At 42.4% G+C, this 25,357-nt stretch overlaps 2 protein-coding genes across 2 annotated transcripts; both read left to right on the top strand.

Moving 5' to 3' along the window:
* Positions 1 to 532: 532 nt before the first annotated feature.
* On the top strand, positions 533 to 19,465 carry SFT2D1 (SFT2 domain containing 1). Its single transcript, XM_086631534.1, has 8 exons — positions 533 to 663; positions 6,862 to 6,948; positions 9,542 to 9,624; positions 12,198 to 12,279; positions 14,669 to 14,704; positions 15,475 to 15,533; positions 16,964 to 16,993; positions 19,228 to 19,465. Exons 1-8 carry the CDS (start codon positions 601 to 603, stop codon positions 19,265 to 19,267), a joined length of 480 nt encoding a protein of 159 aa, XP_086487660.1. The 5' UTR covers positions 533 to 600; the 3' UTR covers positions 19,268 to 19,465.
* Positions 19,466 to 23,844: 4,379 nt separating this feature from the next.
* On the top strand, positions 23,845 to 24,675 carry PRR18 (proline rich 18). The gene has a single exon (XM_086626908.1). The coding sequence runs from the start codon at positions 23,845 to 23,847 to the stop codon at positions 24,673 to 24,675; it is 831 nt and encodes a 276-aa protein (XP_086483034.1).
* The last annotated feature ends 682 nt before the right edge of the window (positions 24,676 to 25,357 follow it).

The following is a 25,357-nucleotide window of genomic DNA, read 5'->3' as shown; positions in this document are numbered from 1 at the left end:
CGGCCCCACCGCTCCAGACGATGCTTGTGCACTGGGGGTGAGGCAGCGTCTCCTCAGACGGGCGAGCCTGCCCACACCATCGCGCCCCAGCCGCGGTTCTAGCAGGGCCGGGCATCGCCGCGGCGTTACCGTTCTGTACCTGCACGAAAGGCTTTATTTAAAAGCGAATTCGGACTATCCAGGTCACACAAATCGCAGTTTCTGTGCGTATCGAAATCAGCCAATTCCGCAGCGACAGACAAAGACGGGGCACACCGAAAAAGCTTTTCTTTCTCCCCAGCAAGGCCTGTCACCTCGCCGCCCTCCCCCCTCGCGTCACACGGCGCGGCAGCGACACCGCACAAAGGCTGCCCAGAGAAGCGGCCGCGCCCACTATCACGGCCGCGCACCCGGTGCCGCCCCACCAGCCGCTCGGCCCGCGGCCCCGCCCCGCCGGAAATTCGCCAGGCGGCGAAGCTGCGGGTGCGCCACTTCCGGTTGGGCCGGCGGCCCGGCAGGGGCGTGCAGTTCCGTTCCGTCCCGTTTCGTCCCGTCCCGTCCTCTCCCGTCCCCTCCCCTCTGGTGTGGCACGGCACGGTCCGGTCCTGCCTGAGCGACGGCATGGAGAAGCTGCGGCGGGTGCTGACCGGGCAGGACGACGAGGAGCAGGGACTGACGGCGCAGGTATCGCCCGGCGGGGACTCGTTTTTCCCCCTCCCCGCACCGGCGACTCGGAGGCTGCTGCTGACGACCGCCGCTAACGGCGGCCCAGGGGGCTGAGCGCTGCCGGTACCGGCGCCGTTGCGGGGCACTGCTGGAGTCCCGCTGCCCCAGGCCCGTACCGGTGTCCGCGGCCTCGGGCGCCGCCGTGTTCCCAGCGCTTCCCCCCTCCCCGGCGGGCACACGCCACCCCCTCGGTGTCTGCCCGCCCGTGTCAGTAAGCGGGAGAGACGAGGAGGCAAAGGAGAAACGAAAGTTGGCTGCGTGCGCCAAACTACAGGGCTTGTGGGCACCGGGCCCTGCCCGGGAGTAAGAGTTTTGGCGAATTTTCGGTGTGCGGAGAAGCTCTTTGTTGTGTCGGTGGCTTGGAGTCTTTTGGGTTTATTTTCCACGTCCTGCTTCGAGATAGCAGGGTCTCCTTGTCTTGTGTGTACTCTTCCTCCTACATGACTTAGGTATTGATCAGTTAAACGGTAGGTTTTCTTTCTGACTTGCTTCTCCATTTCCTTATGCCCCTGATTTTACAAAAGATATGGAAGACTTTCTCTAGACAGAGACAGTTTTCTGTATATTGTGCAGACGTTCTTTTTTATTTCCCCCATGCTTGTCAAGTACCATTTAATTTTTCTGCCTCGCTACCTTCCTTATCGTCTTTTTTTTTTTTTTTTTTTTACTGGGTTCGAACACCATACATTTCTGAGGCTTCAGTTCTAGGTTGAAGCAAAGCTGAGCATTTCTACCACCAGCTCCCTTTTAATTGGTGTGACTGTAGGTGAAAGTGCCCCACATCATGGAATAGCTTGATACTGTGCGCTGCAGGATGCTGGAGCATGGTGGAGGAAGCTGGAATGTAGAGCAGCCTGGATCTGAGCTACAGCTCAAATTTCGGTGAACCAGCACAGCCTTAGTCTAGTTGGTGTCTATGGCATAGTATCAGTTCCAGCAGCTTGCTGCTGACGTGCTTTACTTGTCTTTGCATTGAGTCGCTGCTGATCTTCAAGATTTATGAACTTGGTGTCTGCTGCAGTAAAGCAGCTAAATTGTATCCACACCGGATTGATCCTGGAAGCAGTGTGGCTGGCATCTGTGCCCGTTCACACCAGAGCTGACTTGCCAGCATTTGGGAGGGATACTTCGCTTTCTGATCTTATCACAAGATTATCAAAGAAATACCTACATTTCTGTTAATCTTAGTTCGATTCCAAGAAAATTAATTAATTTGCCATCCCCAGGCACATTTCACACGAGACACGATAGTGAGATAGAGCTCTCGTTTACTTGAGGCTGTGATGTTTGTTTTAAGGCAGCAATCAATAGATAAATGCCTAAGTATTTAATAATTTTACATTTGAGGTGTATGTCCTGAGGAGTACAGAACAGAGCTAAGAATGTGTCGTTTGTTAAATGTTAGTAGCTAAGCTATGTATGATTTGATTATTGCGTGTCATGATGTTACTGTAGCCAGAGAAGACTTTTAATAGGAAAAAACCTGCCCATATTTAAAACCTATCCAGTACATGACAGAAGAAAACATACAAATATACCTTTAACATAGTGCAAAGCAACTTTATGCTGACAAGGTGAACCAGAAAGGTCTTTCTTAAAGTAAACAAATACCCACTGAAGAAAAGCTCAAGTATTTACATTAGGCAATGTCTCTGTTGTAGGTTTCTCTCAAAGTAGCAATGTGTTTCTGGAACACTGGAAATCAAGCTTCGTTTTTAATGAGGAAATAAATTAATATGTGACATTCACTAAAGCTATGGCTTTACAGCTGAATGGTGTTAGCTATTTTTAAAGTGTGTGTAATGGAGCAAAAAAGTATGTCCACCCATGCAAAGAAGACACTTTTAGGAGGTAAGATTGTGAAAGAAAATGTAATGTTATGTGTTTTGTGTGTAGAATCTTCAACTGTTTTAGATGACCTTTCTGGAATCAAGTCATGCGTTTGGTTAAAAACAATGGCCCTCTCTTTGGAAAAGCCGGTAGCTGTGTAATAGCCATCATATGGCTTATGTTCATAGATGTCTCTGTATTCAGCTGCTGCTTAATTTTTGCAGAACCATTGCCATGAAGTCAGCAGTAGTTCCTGTTAAGTAAAGTAAAAGAGAAGTATATAATGAGACAATTGTGTGATGATTCAAGTGAAGTCTTTCTGTACTTTCTAAACTCCTCAGATGACCAACTGTCGCTTCTTGCTGCAGTTAGATCAATTATTAACTGCAATCAATTTAAAAAAAAAAAGGAATCAAATGAGTTTATTATAAAAAAATCAATAATAAATATACCAGTGTAATGATGTTGTCAGAGCAGCATTATGCTGTTTAGTTTTAACACCAGAACTAACATAAGATCAGTCCGTTTGACACATTGGCTTGTTTTCTGGCTGTAGTTTCATGGTAGTTGTCAGTTGACAGCTGCTTAAAGCATTCAACAAGATTTTAGCAAGAAGGAATAGAGTAGACATTGAAGTTTCTTATATTTTACTCTAAAGTGTTAATAGAAATACATATAAGGAAGCCTGTTAGGGGAAGATGAAAATATATCTCTGCAAGTATTTTTTAAAATACTGCTTAGGAACTCAATTCTGCAAATATACTCAATGTTTTTTTTAAATTTAATTTGCTCCATTACTTGCTTGTTTTTAAATTTACTATCAAGAAAAGATGTAATTGTTAACTTCTAGAATCTCTCTTAAAACCTGTAGAAGAAAGTGCTTCTATTTTTTTGTTTGCCCATATGGAAAACTTTTATAAGATAATTAACGTATGGCGGGAGCCTGGGTAGATGTTCAAAACATCAAAAACAAGAAATGTTTTTGAACAAAGGCAGCCTTGCAAGTTATCATTCATATGATTTACTGGGTGTCCGTAGCAAGCTGTTTAGTAAAGACACTGTTATCTGTCACTTGCAACTTGCCTATTAGACTACTGCAAGTCCATTCCTTATGTTTCAGGAAGTCTGCCTTCCAGATTCCAGCTTCCACTTAGAGGTTTCCTCTTGATTTCTGGATGTCTTGATCATTTCTTGGATGTAGTATTTTCTTGGAATATCCTGTGATATTATAGAATTCTTTGCTTCTTGCCCAGGAGTTTGGCATTAAAGCTTAGCTATAGAAAACTAGAAGTTTCTATTTGTTGATTTCTGTTTCTTTTTTCTTTTTATTTCTTAGAAACAAGCTGATAAGCAATATAACAAGAAGGATATGTTTTACAGGAAATCCCTTGCTACCACCACTGCACAGTTCTCCGTATTAATCTTTCCCCAGACTTGGAATTTGCATGGCAATTTTTTTCAGTCTTCTAAGCAAAAGCTTCTGCTAATGCAAATATCATAGAGTATAATGCCAACTCTTTTTGTCTGAAATCTTGGATTAGCTGTACGGCTTACGTCAGACAATAAAAAAAGTCCTAATCACCCTTAAGTTGTTTCCTGCTTGTGTTGCATAGGCAGCTTAGACATACTAACTTTTTCTTAAGAGTTCTGGTTCATAGTCTCTGAGTGTAGGTGTAAGAAACTAAGCTGTTATTTCTCTTGGAGAGATTACTGCTCCCGCAGCACATGCGGCAGAATATGCAGCCGCTGTGTCAGGTCCTCAACTTTTAAAGGTTGTAGCCTGACGCTTTCGCACAAGCTGAAGCCTGTGGTTTCAGTGGTTGAACTATGTATGTACCTGTTAACTCAACTTCTGCAGCCAGGTGCTTCACTACAGGGGTGAAAGACATCTCCGAAAGGTAACCAGTTCCATTGCTTCCACAAAACCTAAACCATATTAGGTATCAGAGACTACAAAAATACATTTGCGGATGTCCAGTTTCAGGATTTCAAACGTAACATTAACTAGGTTCAGCTTGATAAAATAACTGGTGATTGCATCAGGAATGGTTGGAGGATCAGCCTTCATTTTAATGCCAAGTCATTTATTTAGTTTTATTATTCCAGACAATGCTGTGTTGTAGTGCTCTGGCAGCCCTCATGCCACAGCTTATCTTCCTGCAGTTCATGTGCATGTGTTGTCCATCTAACTTCTTAAGAATTGAATCCATAAAAAGGATTAAACTAGTTTTAAAGTTGTATTTTAAATCTTGCAGCGTTTGTTTTTTTTTTTTCCGTAACCTTTGCATGGTTCACTTATTTATGGTGTTGGTCTTTATTTTTCACCTAATAACTGTTATGGATTTAAATGAAGATGAAACTATTTTCAAATTTATATGAAGAATGAAATTCCCTGGTAGTTTTTTCAGGAACACTGTCAGATATGAAGACTAGAAGTAGAACAGCAGTGACAGCAGGATGCCTGATACACCTGAAGAAACAATTTACCTTCACCCTTTCCTTGCCTCCTAGGCAATCAGAAATGTGCGCGTTGTGTGCACTGATAATATTGGCCTATCCACACTTCCCTTCTGAAGCTTCATTCCTTTCAGGAATGAAAAAGAATTTTACTTTTTTTTTTTTTTTTGTACATGTATGTGTGATAAGTTGCGTGAGTAGGTGTAAGTAAAAGAATGATTCAAATAGGTGTCTTCAGTTATGTCCTACCAGGTTTTCCTGCACTTTTTACCTGTATAGGCATTCAGGAATATGACTGTCAAATATGATTTAAAATATTAAACCATCTTTCCGTTACTGTTTTTGTCTATTTCTTTAATGCATACATAAGGATAAAGAGTTGGACCTAACAAGGTAAGCTGCATCTTCTGACCTTTGGGAAGTTCTGTCTTTACTGCTGAACGCAGAGCAGGGGAAAGAAAATTCATAATATTCTATCCCAGCCCTGTGTCTGCTCAAACAGTATGCAAGTGTAGGAGATTATTTTTGGTGTTCTGATCCCCCTTCTTAAGTATATATTCAAAGTATTTAATTTGATTAAGTAAGGCTAGTAATTTTTTTGTAGGTAGAAAGTATTCTACTTATAAATTCCAAGCTATTCTTTGTTGACATACGTTCAAACACTGATTCATCACAGCACATGAATGTGTGCTTGTTAGCGGCCCTTTATTAAAAACTGGGTGTGGAATCTTCATTTGTACAGATGCGAAATCATTCTAAGCAGTAACCAAATCTCATTCACTTACCGCTTCCTGAAAGTGAAATTTTTCAAAAGCGTAGGGGAAAAATAAAACTCCTTGATTGGGCAAGCCTTAACTTGTATATTTGGTTAATACTGCTTGATTGAAAATACCTATAGATAACAGGAGGGCAAGTTTGCTTGTGTCACCTGAACAAATAGGAAAATTAGCTTTTAATAGTCATCTAATGTTAGCTGAAGCAGCACGTCATTTAGTAGACCAGTTTCGGATAGACAGTATATTTAATTGTAGTGACCTGGAGTGAGCTGAAATATGTTGTTCTTACAGCATGAGTGAAGATGAGCTGAGCATATTTAACAAGTCACTTCTGCTGAAAGGGGCTGTTCTGCCAGCTCTGTGGCCCTGCCTCTTTCCCTGTATTAGCCCTGCTGCTTTTCTGACAACTTGCTGAGCTGGTTTGGCTCATTAGTCTAGCATGGGACTTAAGTCATCAAACTAGAAGGAACACAGGGTCTCACAGGTTCTGGAATCGCACTGGAGAAGCAGGAAGTAAAACCACCCCTTTCAGCAAGTTAGCTGTGTGATAAGACAAGCTGTGTTAATCTGCCTACACCTTCACCCTGTAAGGAACAAGTAACTGAAGTGGAATCATAGTGCTTCCAGTGGATACTTGTACTAATATGTACGATGGATTCTGTCTAGTAAGAGGAAAAGGTGGTAATGTCTATAGGAACATACAGTGCTGCACAAATAGATACATTTGTCTGTGAATTGCTGGAAGGTCCATTCATTCTTCTGCTTTGGTACAATTGTGAATTTTCAATTGTAATTGTATGGTGAGAAGAAAGTCTGTTTGAAAGTGGAGCAGTATTGATTGAATGACAGGATATACCGTCACAGGTTTTGTCTTTTTTTGTTTGTTTTGGAAATATGTTTCCAAATTGCTAATATAATTTCTTAAACTGAAACAATTAATATACAAGCAACTGTTAAGCAAGGTGAAACAATTGTTCCTGGCTAAAAAATTATTTTGTTTGAAATGAAGGACTTCAATAGTAAAGACGAAAAGGTCATTTAAATAGTTCAAAGATGGGTTTGTAATATTTTTTTTTTTTTTCCTCCTGTTAAGGTCCTCGATGCCTCAACACTCAGCTTTGGTACTCGAGTCAGATGGTTCATCATATGTTTTGTTGCTGGCGTCGTGTGTTCTATTCTTGTAAGTATTCTTTTTCCCCTGTAGTTTATTAATGTTCTACAGTAGAACGTCATTCATATTCATACTTTATGTGTGATTCTGTGTTTGCATTATCCTGTATCCTAAATTTTTGTATCCATAAATTTAACTGGACGTTAAATGTACAATTAGCATGTAGAGGCTGTTCTGTAAATTATGATTTTGGCTCTCTTTCTTCCATTCACAGCAGAGAGCCTTCTTATTGTAGTGTAATAAAATTTCTTACTAAATGGTTTGAACACTGACAAAATAGGCCATATTTTTAATTTAGATTTTTGAATGGTGCACTAGGAAAGAGCTTTTGCTGCTGTTCACTGTGTACCCATCTTATTTTTATTGTCTCCAATAAAAGGAGGAAAGGAGGGGGAAGCTTGAAAGGTTTTTAAAGGCTGAAGAAACTACAAGTGCAACCCGTCATGCTCACAAATCAATAGGTGATGACTGTGGTAGCATGTTGACACTTGAAAAACCTGCTGCACTCATATTGATCTTCACAGCCAGCAAATAATTTGTTCATTCTTGAACTTGAGATGTTGGCAGGAGGCTCAAGCCTGCAGTTAAAAATTGAGGTCTATTAATTGATTTGGTCTATCAAAATCTGACATGGGTAACTTGCACTACAAAGTAGTACTTCATCTGCATGGAAAGTCCCAGAAGCAGGTGCAATAACATTTCTTTCTGGTTTGCTTTTTTTGGGGGGGGCTTGCCTTTTTTTTTTTTTTCTTGATGAAGTAGCATGTTGGTTCTTCACAGAGCATGACTTCTGATGTAAGCTAGTCAGCAGCCTTTGGCTAATGTGTGGGGATGACATTTGCAGTTTTGTGGAGACTGTTGGGCAGATTTTCTTGACTCGTAAGGCATTCTGATAGCAGGGTGGAGAAACTTGTCCTGTTTGCATTAGTTTCTGATTTTGTCATTATTTAAATGCCTGCTGCTGCTCTTTCATTCACCATTAAAAGTTTTTAAACCGAGGAGACTTACAGGAAGAAACAGCTGTTGAGGGAGCAACCTGTTGATTGTTTGAGGCACTCACTCCAGAGATAGCCATTCGGTGGATTCCCCTGCAGGTGGAAGCTTCTGGTTCTTTACCAAAACTTGGGGTTTGTTAGACTCTCTGAGACCCAGAGGTAAACCAGAACAATCGCTGGCCTTACCTATGAGAGATCTTACCTAAGTAGTATTTCAGTTCAGTGAAGGAACTGGAGAGTGATATTCTTCGTATTGATACCTGTGCCCAGTAGAGTGACAGGAACTCTGGCCAGATGCTTGTGTTAGAGAAAGGGCAAGTTCTAGGGAGGGAGCTCAAGACTGCCTCGGAATGTCCCTTTTTTAGAGTTGCTTAAGTGTTATTTGATTGACTCCTTCTCCCCGTTTTTCCGCAAGTAATATTTAACTACTGGAATAACAAATTTTAGTTCACACCACACTTGTGCTTTAACACCTATTTCTGGAGAAGTTAACTTCACTCTTTTTGCTGCTATTTTTTCAGTGTTTAATCTTTGTGCCTATTCTGTATCACATGGTGTGAAACAACAGTTAAAAGACGTTAGGATCTAGGATTCCTTGAGTTATCTTGAGCTTGATAGGAGTCAAAACTCTGTGAGTATGTTTGTGGACCTCGTATCTTGTAGACTTTAGAGGCAGCTCCCTTGCTAAGCTTCACCACGTGAAGCTGAAAGCCGGCAACTCCACCTTCTGCTTCAGGTTATGCACCTTTTGCCGCAGCATTAGAGAGGCCCTCAAAAGAAATGCTCAACTCGTCCCTTACAGGCATGTGGACATGTGCCTGATCTTTAGATCTCGTATAACTGCAACCTGGTTTGTTTATTATGTTCGTAGTTGGCCAGAAGTGCAGGTGGTGTTTTCCCTTTAGTCTTTGCAAAGAGTCTGTAGGCTTTCCTTGTAGAATACAATTACACTCTTCTCTTGTGGGACACAGTGTCCACATCACAGCTTTAAAAAAAGAAAAGAAAAAAAAAAGAAAAAAGTTACAAATCCAAACAAACTAAAAAAACATGTTTTGCTTCTAGTTTAGGCTAGAACTATCTATCATCGTAGAGACTGTGATCAGCAGAAGGCTTTGGATATTTTTTGTGTTCAGTGGAAATAAGAGATGTCTAGAAGTAAAGAGTTCTAAGATATTTCTATTCAGCTTCAGTGTGTATTTAAACTGTGAGTCCAGATGGTTGATTGGAAGAAAAAGGAGATGATGGATATTGGTGTGGCTTCATGGTATTTTTTACTTTCTTTGCAGAGGTGTATGATATATAGTGCAACATTGTAACAAAATTGAAAGTAACGTAAATAGACTATAAACAGTAGAAATAAATGTTATAAACAAATATTGCCTAGTTGTAAAAATATTGTGAAATACAGTAAATCAATCCATTATTTTGCCAGCAGGTGGCAATAGAAGTATGCTGAATATTGACTACTGCAAATCTGAGAGCAGAATACGCTGCTGGTATATGTTAGAACACCACCCTTCATAGTCTGAAAATACCTTTATAGACTATATAATCTAAATAAGTTGAATTAACTACTTACAAGCATACAAATAACCTATCTTTTGTAGGGAACAGCATTGCTATGGCTCCCAAAGGGGATCAAGCTTTTCGCAGTGTTTTACACCCTGGGAAACATTGCTGCGTTAGCCAGGTACAATTTCTTAATATTGTTATTAGAAAAGTACCCTCCTTTTCATCTGCATTTCCATTTGCTTTTACTCTGAAATGATGCCTGTTTTATGTTGTGCAGAAACAACATTGTTTTCATACTGAAATGCTAATAACATAAAATCTTGTCTGTGTTAGAGTTTTAAGATTATCATAATTAGTAGTACGAGTTATTCACTTGTTATTGCCCCATTGTGATGTCTTACCTTGCGGTGGTTAAATGCACGGACTCCGTAGATGTGATAGCAGAGTGACCTTTACTATTGTTATACAGGCAGCTTTTATAGATTATTACTCTAGCCACGATGTGTCCACGCACCCCTCACCCAGCTGTGATTGGTTACAAACAATCGTGCACGCACCTATTTTAACTTTACTATTGGCTATGCCTAAAAAGGAGCTATTTTCCGCCTGCTAAACTAAACATCATTTTCTCACACACTCTATATCATCTTCCCATACTCCCATGTCAGCTTCTCACACTCCCTGCACCAGCTGTTCACACTCCCTTTTCTTTCTCATCCTCTTTATCGGTGTTTTCCAGCTTCTTCACTAACACAGGCTTAAATCATCAAGGCCGGTCCCCAACGGTAACTGTGTGTATGATTCCACATTACCTGATTGTTTTGTAGACACATCACAACTGCTGTCTGTAGTAGGAATAACAAATTGCTGACTGATTGTTTTGTACTTTTTACAGCTAAGTCCTTCTGCCAGGTACAGAGGTACCTCAGGTTTAGGAGCAAACTTGTAGTCTGCCCAGTGTGTGGATACTTTGTTAATGGAAGGACCTTTTTGCTTTTAGCAGAGAGATCATCCTGTTTCTGGGGAAACTCTTTAAAATAGGAGAGGTTCAGGAAGCCCTCATTTTAGCTGTAAGGCCATGCAGAAGCGAAAAATAGTTCAACAGTGTATTTTTGAACTCTGCTTGGTTCTTCATAGTGTGTGTGGTGCATAGCAGTTAGTCTTAAAAGATGAGCAGAAGGGACCTCCTAGGATCTAAAACTTTTCTTTTGCTGTTTGAAAGATATATAAGAAAAAGCTTATTGCCAGTAAAGTGTTTTCAGCTTCTGTTTGTCCTTCTCTTACTATCTTAGCATAGTTTAAGTGTGGTCATGGATCTTAGAACCCATGGAATCTGGTCTTGACTTTCATGGACTCTGTGACTTCAGTTAAGTCACTTAACTCTTGAGTCAAAGCATTGTTAACCTGTTAAAACTCAGGCAGTGTGATGGTGTACTGCTTTTCCTCAACAAATTTGTTAGGAAACAACAATGTTTTGTACTGGAATTGAGTCTCTTGTATAACTATGCCGTCTGATACTGAGACAAGACAAAAAATTAATACTAGAGGTAGGCAAAACTGAGTATTTCCTTTCTCTTACTTGATTCTTTATTCTTGTTGGTTTTTTGGTTTTGTTTTTTTACCCAGTATTTTGGGTACGCTTCAAATTAAATTAGCATTTTAGAAACTTGGTACTAATCAAGTTTCATTGTAAGTGAACTAAGAAGAAAGCTTTTACAGACTGGTATTTCTTTTAGGAGAATGTTGAAAAACTTTAGTCTGGACTCCAACTAAAATTAGAGGAAAAAAGAGGCCCCCCCTCCCCTTCAGTAGTCCTTTTAGATATAAACAACAGGCAACTGTGTTCTAAGAACGGTAGGAAATGACGATAAAGTCCCAAATTGACAAGAAGATTTAAACTTTTTCAGGTTTGTTTGCATGTCTGTGTTTAAAACAGATGCAATTACCACTTTTACTAAATAGTCCTGTCTAGCCTGTTTTCACTATAAACTAGCCACAAACATGAAAACAGTGATACTTACTTGATTCTTCTCTGGGATGGGTGTATCTTCTACAGAATATGTTGTATACAAGAAATATTCTCTGTAAGTGGAGCACCTCAAGATTTTTTTTTTCCAGCCTTTCTGTTCCCTATGGATTCTGTCATATCTCTGGAGGATGTCTGTCCTTCAATGCTAATCAGGCTAGCATCAATGCATTTTGCTTTCTGTATTTTTTCCTACCTATTTTATGTGGCCTGAACCTCCCTCATTTTTACCTTTTTATTCGTCATCCCTGTCCTTCCACTACCTAACTAATTTTTTTATTCTACTTCTTTGGGTCTCTTTTTTTGCTTGCTGAGTTTGGGCAGTTGTAGCTACTGGCGTGCTGCCTGGTTAAGTTTATCATTAAGCAGAAATTTTCTACAGAAGTTTGGTCTTTGTATTCTTTGCATTCTTTTGGCAAGTCATGTCTTAGAACAGCCTCAACATGAAGTTCACTTCAACTTGACAACCCTCTGCTATAAGTGGTAATGTTTTGGAAATAATTTCATTACCAAGGGTGACTCAATACATAAGCTGTTTCTTGGAGTAAATTCATGGAGTATTTCACCTTTCATTCTAACAGGTCTCTGTTATTTAACACTGAAATACCTTTTTAAAGCCTTTATACTCAGCTAAGTGTTGAAAAAATGGTTAATTACTTACTGTCTTTTGCAAAGATTTATTTGAAAGTAATTTACCATTTGTTTTGTTTTTTCCTTCCAATTAGTACGTGTTTCCTGATGGGGCCACTGAAGCAACTGAAAGCAATGTTTGAGCCAAAAAGATTAATAGCTACAGTTGTGATGTTGGTAAATATGCTATCTTTACTTCTTTTTGCTAAAAAGTTTTTCTTTAGCCTCAAAGCCAAATCTGAGGCTTTACTAAAGAGAGGTTATTTCTCAGTCCACCTCTTCTTTGTACTGAGTAATAAGTCAAGCTTATAAGCTCTATATATCATAAAGATTATCTAACTCCTTTCTATGAGCCTGTGTTTTTGTTGCTTATGATATTTTTAGTTAATCATTTGGAGTAAAATGTTCTTTGCTAAATATTGCTTACTAAATGCTAATATTTAAATTTGTTTTCTAAAACAATTTCTTCAAGAACAAGGCTAGAGACTTCTCAGCTAGAGTGAAAAGTCAGTGCTCACCAAGTCTAGCTTGACAGTTGTTTATTGGCTGCAGCTCTGTTTATATGAGCTTAGTGGTTCAGCACTTTCAAAGCAATGGAGAAAATTCAGTTTCTCTCCCCAGAGTCTGGGAAGCCACATGTTCAGCTTTACATTTCACCATTGTGAGGTCCTTGGCTCCTTTACTTCCATGACCATTATTTCTTCTTCCAGGAGGATGAAAAAAACAGCCCTGTCCCAAATCTCAGAATTCATATCTCAAAACTCTATATTAGGTAGTTAAAAATAAGTTTTTGCCCTTGCTGCTTCTGTTTTGTACTTATTTTCTCTCTTGTTCCTCCTGATTTGTTTCAACTTTTCTTTTTGAAATGTAGTTGGCTGTCCTGTTCTCCCTATCATACACCTTTCTTTTCTGGTTGATTACAGCTAACGAGGATAAGAAACCCTTCATTAATTCTTTCTGTATGGCTGTCATATGGGTTGTAATATTCTTTCTCTTACACACCTACGTGAAAAAAAAAAAAAAATGTTACACTGTCATTTGAGAAGCTCGCATTTGACCACATCTTTGGAGAAGTGGCTTGATCCTTGCTTGGACTCCAACTCTTTGTTAAAGAGGTGGCAAAAAGCCAAATCATACCAAGTTACAAGTCCTAGGGAAGTTATGTTTCATAGGTCTGCAGTAAAAATGACCAGTAACACCTCCAATGCTGTAGAGTCAGTGTTTGCTGATCGTGAATTCTTCAGGGCTTTACAGCTGTGGGCTTTTTATGGTCAAGCTGAGGGCCTAAGCCAGAAAATAAAACAGCCAGCACAAAAATTACTTGCTCAGTTATCCTGTCATCCATCCTATCACTGTACTCAGATATGGTGACAAAGAAAATAACTTGCTTTGAAGGCTGTGGAAGTAAGACACATCAGGGAAATGGAAGGAGAACAGAGAGAGAAAAAACATCACAGACCTACCTGCCTGTGCAAAGAAGCTACCAACGAGGTTAGGAAAAGACAGAATGAAAGGTTTCCTCCCGTAGGAAAGGAACATTGGATGAGAGCTAAGACGGAAAATTTAAGTAATACAAAGAAGAACTGGAAAAATTGTAAAGTTTAGAAAACCTTTTATGTATTTGTCTGTGGTGTTCTCCATCCTAACACAAAGCTAGAATTATAGGCAACTCAGGAGACACAAATATGTTAGGAAAATTTCAAGAGAGACTGTCCTTTTATTTCCTTCAATGAAATGCCAAGAAAATTTTTTCAGTGAAAATTTATTTAGCATTTTGTTGCATTTTCTACTATATATAATAGCAAATAGAGGGAGCTAGGTGAGATTTAGCGGGAAAAGTTTAAAGTGATGGCTGAGCTTGCACAAATGGTGTGATTAATTTGGCATAATAAACCATATCGTTGTAACGTTCCATCAGAGGTGTGTAAGTAGCTTGAATAAAGCTGCATGTGAGCTTTTTCACTGTGTATGAGGCAGCTGCTCCCTAGTAGGCTCTTCATTACTGTCAAAAGATGAAAAAACACTGGCAGAAGCAGCAGAGCCTCTGTTTGCCAAATACCGTAATTGTGAATGGGCGTTATTAATAATGGGTTTTTCATAGTGATGCACATGCCTTCTTGTCAGATGTTGATGTTATGAATACTAGATCCAAAATGATGCTATCTACCGAAATGAAAGAAAGCAGTTCCCAAGCTACTTGGTTGCTTTCAAGCAAGCTTTGTCATCTAAGCCCAGCTCTTAATAGGCCTACAAAGTAAGGCTACACAGACCTGGTTATACTCCTCCTGGTTCCCGAAGTCAGTTCCTGCCTCCTTTTTCTTCTAAGAGTTGTTCCAGCCCTTCTGGCCAAGGACCACATCATACTGTGCTTCAGAAAGCACCGCTTTATGAGGAGTTCAGCATATAGTCACTGCGTGACACCCTGTGGCTCTGCTTGCTTCATGAGTCAATTCTGAAAATGCTGATTACCCACTGAAAACATTAAAAAAGTTACTGTGTTTGCTTTGCTGTCTATTTGAGTATTCATTCTTTTCTTTTTTTTGTCTCTCTCTTCATCTGCCCCCAGCTTTTCTTCGTATTGACTCTGTGTGCTGTATTCTGGGTAAGTGAGAATGCTTTGTTCTTCTAAAGAGCAATCTAGCTTGGTTAGTTTATTAATCGTATCACAACTTTAACATACAGTTCAGTTGTAGAGGGGAGATGAGCTTGTGTGTGTGGTATTTGTGTTTTCCACTGCAGTTGAGTTTAGGTGGAGTGATGAGCCTGCTGGCTACAAAGCAAATGCACCCTTCCACCTGCATGTGATGGAGATGAGAATACAAAAAATCTAGAGCATCGCGTTCAATCTGCAGACATCTGGTCTAAGAACTAAGAAGAGCAAGTTAAAATGTACTTTCATCTTAGTGGTGTGTACTTATGTCAGAAAATACCAGAGAATATGTAGTGGTCTTTACAAACCACGGGTACAGAATAATAAACTGATTAAGACGAAGGAAGAGAGACAGAACAAGTACCTTCAGGCATCTTGATTGAAAAGCTGGTGGTAGTTGTGTTCCACAGAAGTAAATATGTAGCAGAAGTGAACTTCCATGTTTGCAGAAGTACAGTATCATGAATGAAAGCCGAAGTGTTAGTATCGATGCTGTTAAGTGTTTTCAAAGCTAGAGAAGGCTTTCATAGCGTGATGCTAATGGAGTGACGGATAAAATGAATGGAAAATTGTTAGAGTGGAAAGGAGTAGCAAATTAAGACGAGGAAATGTAGGCATTGTCAGTGAACTGAAGTTTTGACTGAACAGGCTGTTGCAACTGTTTACAGTATAGACTGGTGCAGAATGAACTAACTTGCAATATTTGCTTTGTTTTTACTTAGTGGAACAAAAAGGGTTTGGCAGTGTTATTCTGCATATTGCAGTTCTTGTCAATGACCTGGTAAGATTCTTAAAATTCATTTTGTTTTCTTCTCCCTGTCCCTACACCCATATGATTATATATATATATATACACACACATGTTTTGCATAATGTAAGTGTGCCCAAATGCTAGCCTCGATCTGTTTTTCTAAGCCAGGCTGTGTAACTTTAGCAAAATCTATATGCAATCGTCTTGCAAAAATGGTAATTTTAACTGTATTCTGCATTGTGTGAACTTATTTGAGGCATTATAAAAGGAGCATATATGCAAAAAAATTCTCATGCCTTTTCTTTGTTGTGAAAGTAACTGTATATTCATATGCCCTGCTTTTGATTATCTCACTCTTTTTTGAGTTCTAAGTTTTCATTTTTGGAGTGGAAGAAACTAAACGTTCTCATAGGGTGTGTCCTGCCCCAGGAATATTCAACAGCACTGGGGAAAGAGTGGGTGGATGTGAGAGGGTAAATTTAGTGCAGCAGGTACTTTGATGACCATCCAGATGTGCTCAAGAGCTAGACTTGGGAATGTGTGAGCACAGGTAGGTGAATGCTTGCAAGCCTGGCAGAAGTTTTGGAAGTTACTGCTTTCTCCATGGAGATAGAATTGAACATACTTGGTCTCCTTGTCCCAGGTGAATTACTAGGCACTAACTCTTAGGCAATCCAAGGTGACCACAGTTCTTGTTTGAACTTGCCCTAAATACACAGTGTCTGTGCTGAACTTGGATCTGAGGATGAATAACCAGTTGTTCAGGAAAGGGACTGTTGGGCATCATGCTGGGCCCTGGTAAATGCTTGATAATTTGAGTTAGCAGCCTGTCCTCTATCAGCTGTGTTCTGTGTGTTCACAGCAGACAGCTTCACATTTATTACGTGGCCTAGAGCTTGATCAGGCTGGGCATGAGAACAAAATACACCCTGAAGGTTTGTAAGAAGCAAGTTTCTGAGGCTAATGGAATTATCAGCTGTTTGAGCATCACAGTTGTGATGTACTGTTCATACCACAGCATATATCTGTATTTAGGGTTACATAAATAATATGATTAGTTGTATATTTGCATGGTAATGTATGTTGTCTTTTAAACTGGAAAAAATTGTCTCTATCATCTTGAAGAATAGTTTTCTAAGAAATCTCTATTCCTTTTGAATCTGATGATAGTAAATCTGCTTTTTTAAGTTTATGTGCAATAGAAGTTATGAATGATATATTAAAAAAACTCAAATGCACACACACACAAAAAAGTAAACTAGGAAATCCTTGGTAATATGTTTAGTTCATGTCCAAGTGTGTTGTGTTTTCTGAGGTAAGCATTAACTTGAGAAGGTAACCTTCTTTAAAGTTTTATTACAACAGATTGCTTTTATTAATGCTGGACTGAAGTGGAAAAAATTGGGTTTTAGGAGAGACATGAACACTGTCAAATACACCTTTTCGCTGTTTTTTTTCAGGTATAGTCTGTCATATATTCCTTTTGCAAGGTGAGTCTGCATAATTACCTCCATCTTAGCAAAATTCAGTTATCTTTATGCTAGGAAGGGGGAAAAAGTCCTTAAATTCAGTATGTGAAAAGACATAACTTCCTTTCATTTTAATTTTTAGAAAATGACATAGCTGAACTCAAAAGTAATGCTTAATATAAGCTTTAAATGCAAGTAAAGTGCATAGTAATTCTCTTTGTTAAATCTCTTTTCTGGTTTTCATCACTGAAAATAAATTGAGTTTTTGTTTAAATTTTCCAGTGATTTAAAAATGCATTGATGCAGTAGTGACGTTTCCAGTACTTACATTAAAGATAACTTACAGATCTGAGGTCTGAGTTAAAAGCAAACAAACAAGCATAGGTTCAGTTGCTAAGTCTACTTCTGAATTCCTCCATCATTTTTAGGAGAGGCAAAGTCACTGCTTTGTGTTAATTTTCATTTTGGCAAGCTTCTCTCTCTTTTCACTCTTGTGTGTATAAAAAGGGAGTGAAAGTTAGCCAAACACATCATGAAACCACATGCAAGTAAACAAAATGAAAAATCTGTTTTTTTCTGTAACGTGTCATTTAAAATGCAGTTTGGTCTTTCAGCAGTGGTTTTTTTTTTTTTTAATAAAGTGCTTTCATGTGTATATATTACTTAATGAGGTTTTCTGTAGTGAAAGTGGGAGAAAAAAAGAATACAAAGTATTGTCTGTGCCTTTCATCTGAGAAAACTCTGTACTACAGATTTTTATTTTTTAAAGCTTTAGTTTTGATATAGGGAGGATTAAGCTGTATATATAAAAAAAAAAGATAACTAGTTGATAATTACAATGGATTAGGTACTTTAACTGAACTCAGGCTTCAAATTGTCATTTTAGTATTTCTGACATCTCAGGCTAAGCCAGTCAAAACTAGTATCTGAATTCTTATAGTTCCTGTGGCCATGTGAAAGTCGCAGTAAGGTCATTCCTTTTTTTTTTTTTCCTGATTTTTTGTTTATAAATGTTCTGCTCTGCACAGAAAACAAGTTGAGCTACTGGCCACTGATCTTTTCATCCCTACCAACAGTACTTCAATGTTTTCCTGACCAGAACTTAGGTTATATGCATCACTTAATTTTTTTTTATTAGCTTTTATGAGCCAAAGAACTGAATTTTACACAGGCTGCTTTTATTAGTACAGTGATTTCTTTAGGGATTATTGAGTTATTTGCTTGTGTGGAATGCTATCATAAATTTCTTGTATAGGCTGCCTTTTTTACTGAAACAGTGATCTAAACTATATTAAGTGCCAGAGAACAGTATTATGTAATTTGTTTAAAGTATGCATTTGCCTTGATTTCAACAAAATTATCATTCCTTGATTTAACTCTGTTAATGGTCTACTCTTAACAACAATATACTTTTTCGTGTTTGTGGGATTTTTTTTCAATTAATGGTGGCTCTCCTGCTGGCATAGCAAAAAAACAACCAAACAAAAAACCCCCCATAAAACAACACCAAAATCCAACAAAACCAAACCCCCTAAAACCCAAAACAACAGCAACAAAACCCATACATACAGTGACTTTGAGTCATGATAGTATTTTTCTTCATTTTTCAAACTAACAACAGAATACAAATTCCACTCAGTAAGTTGTTACGTTTTTGAGAAAGTGCAAAATAGAGGAGACTAAAGTGAGTGATCTAAGTAAAATAGTCAAAAACCAGTTTGTTTATTGTCATTTAAAGAAGCAGACCCCTTCAGATCTTTCACACCTTAAGGCTGAGCCAGCTCATCACCCTGCATTGTTAGTACACCCACTTTAAACCCTTCAGCCCGGGCTTTTTTTCCCTGCAGCGTGATGGTCCAACTCACATGTGGCTTGGACTCAAAAGCACCTGTGCTTTGCTGGTTGTCTGGATTTGGCATGCTCCTCAGCCCTGCCCTTGCTGGCCAGCCTTTGCAGAATAAGGCTCTGACCATTGCTGGGCCACCAAGTGTGCTGCAGAACGATTTTTAACACTGTTGTCTGCATTTTAGCGTGTGCCTGAGTGTAGACAGGGTGGAAGATTTGGACAATATGGGCAGGCTTGAGCCTTTGCTTTAGCTGGTGCTATAGATGTACTAAAGGTAACGAGGGCTGTTAAGATCCTGCATTTGATAAACTATTCATTTTTGTCTTTCTGTAATATTTTAAATGCATAATGGTTGATATGTATGTAAAGAAAATAACAAATAACTGACTTTTTTTTTTTCTTTTTAAAGGGATGCCGTGATTAAATGCTTCTCGTCCTGTCTAGGGTAAATTTAAAACCAGGAGCCACTGTATGCTTTAAAAGCCAACGTCTATTCCTCTGTGAATTTTGCTCGGAAAACTATACTTTTCCACTCATAAAATACCCAGTAACAATTTAGTATTTTCCTTGCCTTTTGCATTTGGGGGATTAAATAATTTTTACTAGAAACAGTTTTAAAAATAAAGTGGGTGAGCTGTTTGTATTTACCTTGGAACTTTTAGGCTTTTTTAACAAAAAACCCACAATGTGTACATCTTACGCAGAGTAGTCTTAAAACTACCTTGCATCCAGTAACACAGTTTATTCCCCAGTGGAGGCAGGCCACTAAGATCTGGGTAGTATGCATAAAGATTTCATTTAGAGTTCTGACTAAAATTTGCAGTGGGCTGGTTTTGTTTGTATATTATTCATCGTATGCTTTTCCAAAGACAGTTTTATAAACGTTGTAAAGATTTGGTAAGTTATACTTAACGGGTCCTTTGAAATGTCTATACACGTGCCTTACGGAAAAAGCTTAATGAGACTGTGTGAAAGGTCTGTTTAAAGCTTGTTGGATTTTGATTGGTGTGTTGGACTAGAGGGGTATAAACTGTTCAGGAAGGACAGGCAGGGGAGACGAGAAGCGGGTGTTGCCCTCTATGTCAATGAACAGCTAGAATGCATGGAGCTCCACCTGGCAAGTGATGACGAAAGAACCGAGTGCCTGTGGGCCAGGGTGAAAGGAAGGGTAGGAGACTTTACAGTGGGAGTCTGCTACAGACCACCCAATCAGGAGGACCAAGTGGATGAGGCCCTACATAGGCAGATAGGAGTTGCTGCTCGTTCACAAGCCCTGGTCCTCATGGGGGATTTTAACCACCCAGATATCAGTTGGAAAAACAACATGGCAGGGAACAAGCAATCCAGGGGATTCCTGGAATGCATTAACGATAACTTCCCTATCCAAGTGATATAGGAACCAACGAGGAGAGGTGCCATGTTAGACCTTGTTCTCGTCAGTAGGGAAGGGCTGGTAGGTAATGTTGAACTCATGGGTAGCCTTGGCTGCAGTGACCATGAGATGGTGGAGTTTGAGATCCTAAGGGCAGCTAAGAGGGGGAAGCTCAGCAAGCTTGAAACCCTTGATTTCAGAAGAGCTGACTTTCGCCGCTTCAGGAACCTCCTTGGTAGTGTGCCATGGGATAAAGCCCTGGAAGGACTGGGAGCCCAAGATTGCTGGTTGACTTTCAAAGATCATCTCCTCCAAGTTCAAAGGCATTGCATCCCTAAAAGGAAGAAGCCAGGCAAAAACACCAGGAGACCTATATGGATAAACAAAGAACTCCTGGCTAAAATCAAATACAAAAGGGGATTACACAAAGCATAGAAGCAGGGACTGGTAACCTGGGATGAGTACAAGGAAGTTGCTCGTGTACTCAGAGATCAGGTTAGAAAAGCTAAGGCCCTGACAGAGTCAAATCTGGCCAGCGATATTAGAAATAACAGAAAAGGATTTTATAGGTATGTGAGAGAAAAAAGAAAAATGAGAGAGAATGTGGGGCCCCTCCGGAAAGATACGGGTGACCTGGTTGCTGAGGACATGGAGAAGGCTGAAATTTTCAACAACTTTTTTGCCTCAGTCTTCACTGGCAACCACTCGAACCACCTCACCCAAATCACAGAGGATGCTGGCTGGGTCTGGGAGAGTGAAGAACCACCCAGGGTGTAGGAGTAGGTCAGGTCCTGGAACACCTAGAGAACCTGAAGGTGCACAAGTCCATGGGACCTGATGAGATATATCCACGGGTCCTGAAGGAACTGGCGGCTGAAGTTGCTAGGCCACTAGCCATCATATTTGAGAGGTCCTGGCAGTCTGGTGAGGTTCCTACAGATTGGAAAAGGGCTAACGTAACCCCCATCTTTAAAAAAGGGACCAAGGACAACCCGGGAAACTACAGACCAGTCAGCCTTACCTCTGTGCCAGGTAAAATCATGGAACAGATTCTCCTGGTAGCTGTACTAAGGCACATAAAAAATAACCAAGTGGTTGGTGACAGCCAACATGGCTTCACTAGGGTCAAGTCGTGCCTGACTAATTTAGTGGCCTTCTATGACAAAGCTACAGTGCTGATTGACGTGGGTAAAGCAACGGATGTCGTTTTCCTGGACTTGTGCAAGGCATTTGACACTGTCCCACATGACATCCTTGTCTCTAAAATGGAGAGACACGGATTTGACAGATGGACCACTCGGTGGATAAAGAACTGGCTGGATGGTCGCACTCAAAGAGTTGTGGTCAATGGTGCGATGTCTACATGGAGACCAGTGTCAAGCGGTGTCCCTCAGGGGTCTGTTCTGGGTCCAGTGCTGTTCAACATCTGTGTCAGCAACATGGATGACGGCATCGAGTGTACCCTCAGTAAGTTTGCCGATGACACCAAGTTGTGTGGTGCCGTGGACTCACTTGAGGGAAGAGATTCCATACAGAGGGACCTTGATAGGCTTGAGAATTGGGCCAGTGCTAACTGCATGAGCTTCAACAAGTCAAAATGCAAGGTCCTTCACCTGGGTCGGGCCAATCCTAGGCACAAATACAAACCGGGCACAGAGTGGGTTGAGAGTAGCCCTGAAGAGAAGGACTTGGGGGTGTTTATGAGATGAGAAGCTCAACATGAGCTGGCAGTGCGCTCATGTGGCCCAGAAGGCCAGCCGCGTCCTGGGATGTATCAAGAGAAGCGTGGTCAGCAGGTCAAGAGAGGTGATTCTCCCCCTCTACTCTGCTCTTGTGAGACCCCACCTCGAATACTGTGTCCAGTTCTGGTGTCCCCACCGTAAGAGAGACATAGATTTGTTGGAGCGTGTTCAGAGGAGGGCCACAAAGATGATCCAGGGGCTGGAGCACCTCTGCTACGAGGACAGGTTGCGGGAGCTGGGATTGTTCAGCCTTGAAAAGAGAAGACTTCGGAGGGACCTAATAGCTGCCTTCCAATACCTGAAGGGAACCTACAGGAAGGCTGGGGAGGGACTTTCACAAGAGTGTCCACTGATAGGACAAGGGGAAATGGGTTTAAGTTGAAGGAGAACAGATTTAGATTAGATCTTAGGAAAAAATTCTTCAGTACGAGGGTGGTAAGACTTTGGAATAAATTGCCCAGAGAAGTTGTGGATGCCCCCTCCCTGGAGGTGTTCAAGGCCAGGTTGGACGGAGCCTTGAGTAGCCTGATCTAGTTGAGAGGCGTCCCTGCCCATGACAGGGAGGTTGGATTAGATGATCTCTAAGGTCCCTTCCAGCCTGTGCCATTCTATGATTCTATGATTTTATTAAAAAGCTATATTTTAAACAATTTTTTTCTTACTTTGATACTTATATACTTTTTACTAAAAGAACTTATGGCTAATGTATAAATGAGATTCATGAAATAAATTCGTTTTAAAGGTGCCTAAACTATTTTTTATTTAGGAATCTGCTATAGAGGGCTGAAAAATTCAGCATTACATTTGAATAAATATGAAAATACGTTTAAAAGGTGGGATATGAATATGATTATGGTTAAATTTGGTTATTAGATTTGCAGAAGTGACTTTAATACTTTACCTAGCTTCAATAGGATGTTCTCATTTCTAGTTTTTTGCAACTAAGAGCTATTCGTTATTCAGGAGCAAAGTTAAATCCTTAATGTTTGATGGCTCGTATTATTTTATAGTGGGTTCTTTTTAGTACAGGATGGATTTGCTGGATTACCTGTGTTGTAAACCCCAGTTGTTTTGAATTTTTTTTTTTTTCTGCTAATCCACAAATAAAAGGAGGAATGGATTTGAAAAGATGTGAGCTGTAGTGTCAGGAAGGGGAAAAAACCTGTCTATTCGAGGTTCAGGCTAAAGAGGAAGAGCCTAGTCCAGAGATCTTCTTCCTAGCCTCAGTTCCCTCTGTGATTAAGGCAAAGCACATCACTCAACACTTAACAGGTTTTTTTTTGAGGAAGGAGGCGGCAGTCATAAAAGTCCTTACTTTTCAAGTACCCTAAATAACACACTAGACTCTTCATTACCAAGCCAGGCTCCTCTTGTCCTTCAAGGGGCTCGTGTTTTGGAATTTCGTGTAGGTACAAGCCTCCTCTAGGTCTTGGTGTGGCTGACAGCACTCTTGTCCTGTCTGCCTGCCCTTATTCACGGTAACTCCAGTCGTCCAGGAGCTCGAAACAGAATAATTAATGTTTGGAACACGGTGTGCGAGGGTGCTAGTTCAACGTGACACTAAAAGCCTGCCCTTTCACCCTTGGACGCTTGAGGACTTTCGGAGGAATTCAGCGCCTGCCCGCCACGGGGGCCGTGAGCCCGCCGTACCTTCCCTCCGGGTCTGCTGCGGGCCGGGCAGGGATTCGGCTGTCTCGACAGGGCGGCTGGTCCGGGAAGGACGAGTAGCGCCAGGACGACCTCCGTCCCCGCCCGCGCGCCCACCCCGCGCCGAGGAAAGGGTGTTCCCGGGGCGGGCGAAGGGCGGGAAGGGGGGCGGGTTGTCAAGGGGGGAAAAGCGGCGGCTGTCGGCACAGACGGAGTCCGCACCCCGCGCCGCCGCCGGCTGGGGGCTGCTCGTCCGCCTGTCGCCATGGGGCTGCAGCCCCGGCGCGCCGCGGGACCCTGTCCGCCGGCGGGGAGATGCGCCGCCCTGCCCGGAGCGCGCACCGCGGCTCCCTGGGCCCGCAGCGACGACCCGGAGGGAGCTCCCGGCCGCACCCCGTCCCTGCCGCCCATCTTGCCGGCTCCCGCCGCTTCCCCCGCCGCCGCCCGGGCGCAGCCCAAGAAGCCGGTGGCGGCGGCCCCTAAGAAGGCGGCGCCTCGGCCCGCGGAAGAGAAGACGGCGAGGAAGGCGCGGGGGGCGCCCCCGGAGCGGGCGGGCCCCCTCTCCAGCTCCTGGCCCTGCTGCTCCCTGCAGCGGCAGCCGCCGCGGAGGCCGCCGGCCGAGCGGGGGTCGCGGCCACAGCCCGCTCCGCCGCAGCCGCGGGGGCGGCCGGGGCCGCCGGCGGCGGGCAGCCGCTCCTGCGAGAGCCTCGGCGGGGCGCCGGGGGAGACGGCGCTGCGCCTGTCGCTGAGCCTGCCCCCGGAGGCCATTCGGGTGCTGCAGCGGCGCAGCCTGGAGCGGCAGCGGGGGCAGCCCGCCCCTTCCCCCGGCGGCAGGGCGGCCCCGGTCCCGGCCCCGGCGCGGCGCGGCGGCCGGGCGGGCGGCGGCGACTTGCGCGCCCTGCTGAAGATTTCGCTGCTCAACGACAGGCACCGCTACGACGACGAGGAGTACGAGGAAGAGGAGGCGGCGGCGGGGGCCGCGGTGGACGAGGGGCTGGTGCGGAAATGTACCGAGTGGCTGCGCGGCGTGGAGAGCGCGGCCGGCCGCGACCGCCCCGACAGGCTGGAGAGGCTGCCGCACCTGGGCACCCTCTGAGCCCCGCCGCGGGATTTCGGGGAGCGGAGCCCGGGGAGGAGACGGCGGCGCCGTCCGCTGTCCGTAGCTGTTGTGTCCTTTGTGGTGTCGTCCGCGCCGGGGCGAGACCTGGCGAGTGACGGTAAGGGCTGGGCGGTGGCGTCCGCCGCCCGGAGCCGGTCCCCGGGGCGGCGCCGCCGCTGGGACGAGGGACAAAGGAGCGGCACCGGCCTCCGCCCGCCAGTGCCCGGCTGCTGGGAGCGAGAGGAACTGGCTGTGGGCGTCCGTCCTCGCCCCCCATTTTTTTTAAGACTTCTGCTTTATATGATGTGCGTAATGATTTTGTATATTTGTATATAAAAGTTCATTTTTTAATTTATTTGAATAAACGACTCGACTTTTGTGCTGCAGTAGCCTTGGCGTTGGGCTATTCCCAGTCTCTCTGTGAGTGCCAGTGTATTTGCTGTCGGGGCGTCCTCACGATAAGGGTGGCGGGCGGTAACAGTACAGAGCGTGTGCAGTGCAAACCATTTGCTTCTTTCGAATGGCCGGTAATAGAGTCGCCGACAACTCGGCTCCAAACAAAACCCTGAGCTGCCGGAACCCGAGGATGCCTCTTCAAACCGCAGCGCCGGGGATTCAGCGACACGAAGGAGCCGGTGCGGCGGTAGAAGGCGGGATGACGAGCAGATGGAGCCGGGTC

The sequence above is a fragment of the Tauraco erythrolophus genome, chromosome 2 (genome assembly GCF_009769465.1).
Source record: "Tauraco erythrolophus isolate bTauEry1 chromosome 2, bTauEry1.pri, whole genome shotgun sequence".
NCBI classification, from domain to species: Eukaryota; Metazoa; Chordata; class Aves; order Musophagiformes; family Musophagidae; genus Tauraco; species Tauraco erythrolophus.
Note: the sequence above shows the minus strand (reverse complement) of the source record. Positions and strands in the feature narration are given on the sequence as shown.

Excerpts from the sequence above, each read along its gene's own strand:
- SFT2D1 (XM_086631534.1), top strand. The coding sequence starts at position 601 with ATGGAGAAGCTGCGGCGGGTGCTGACCGGGCAGGACGACGAGGAGCAG. Across the intron at positions 6,949-9,541 it reads GCGTCGTGTGTTCTATTCTT|GGAACAGCATTGCTATGGCT; the intron begins GTAAGTATTCTT and ends TATCTTTTGTAG. Across the intron at positions 14,705-15,474 it reads CTCTGTGTGCTGTATTCTGG|TGGAACAAAAAGGGTTTGGC; the intron begins GTAAGTGAGAAT and ends GTTTTTACTTAG.
- PRR18 (XM_086626908.1), top strand. The coding sequence starts at position 23,845 with ATGGGGCTGCAGCCCCGGCGCGCCGCGGGACCCTGTCCGCCGGCGGGG.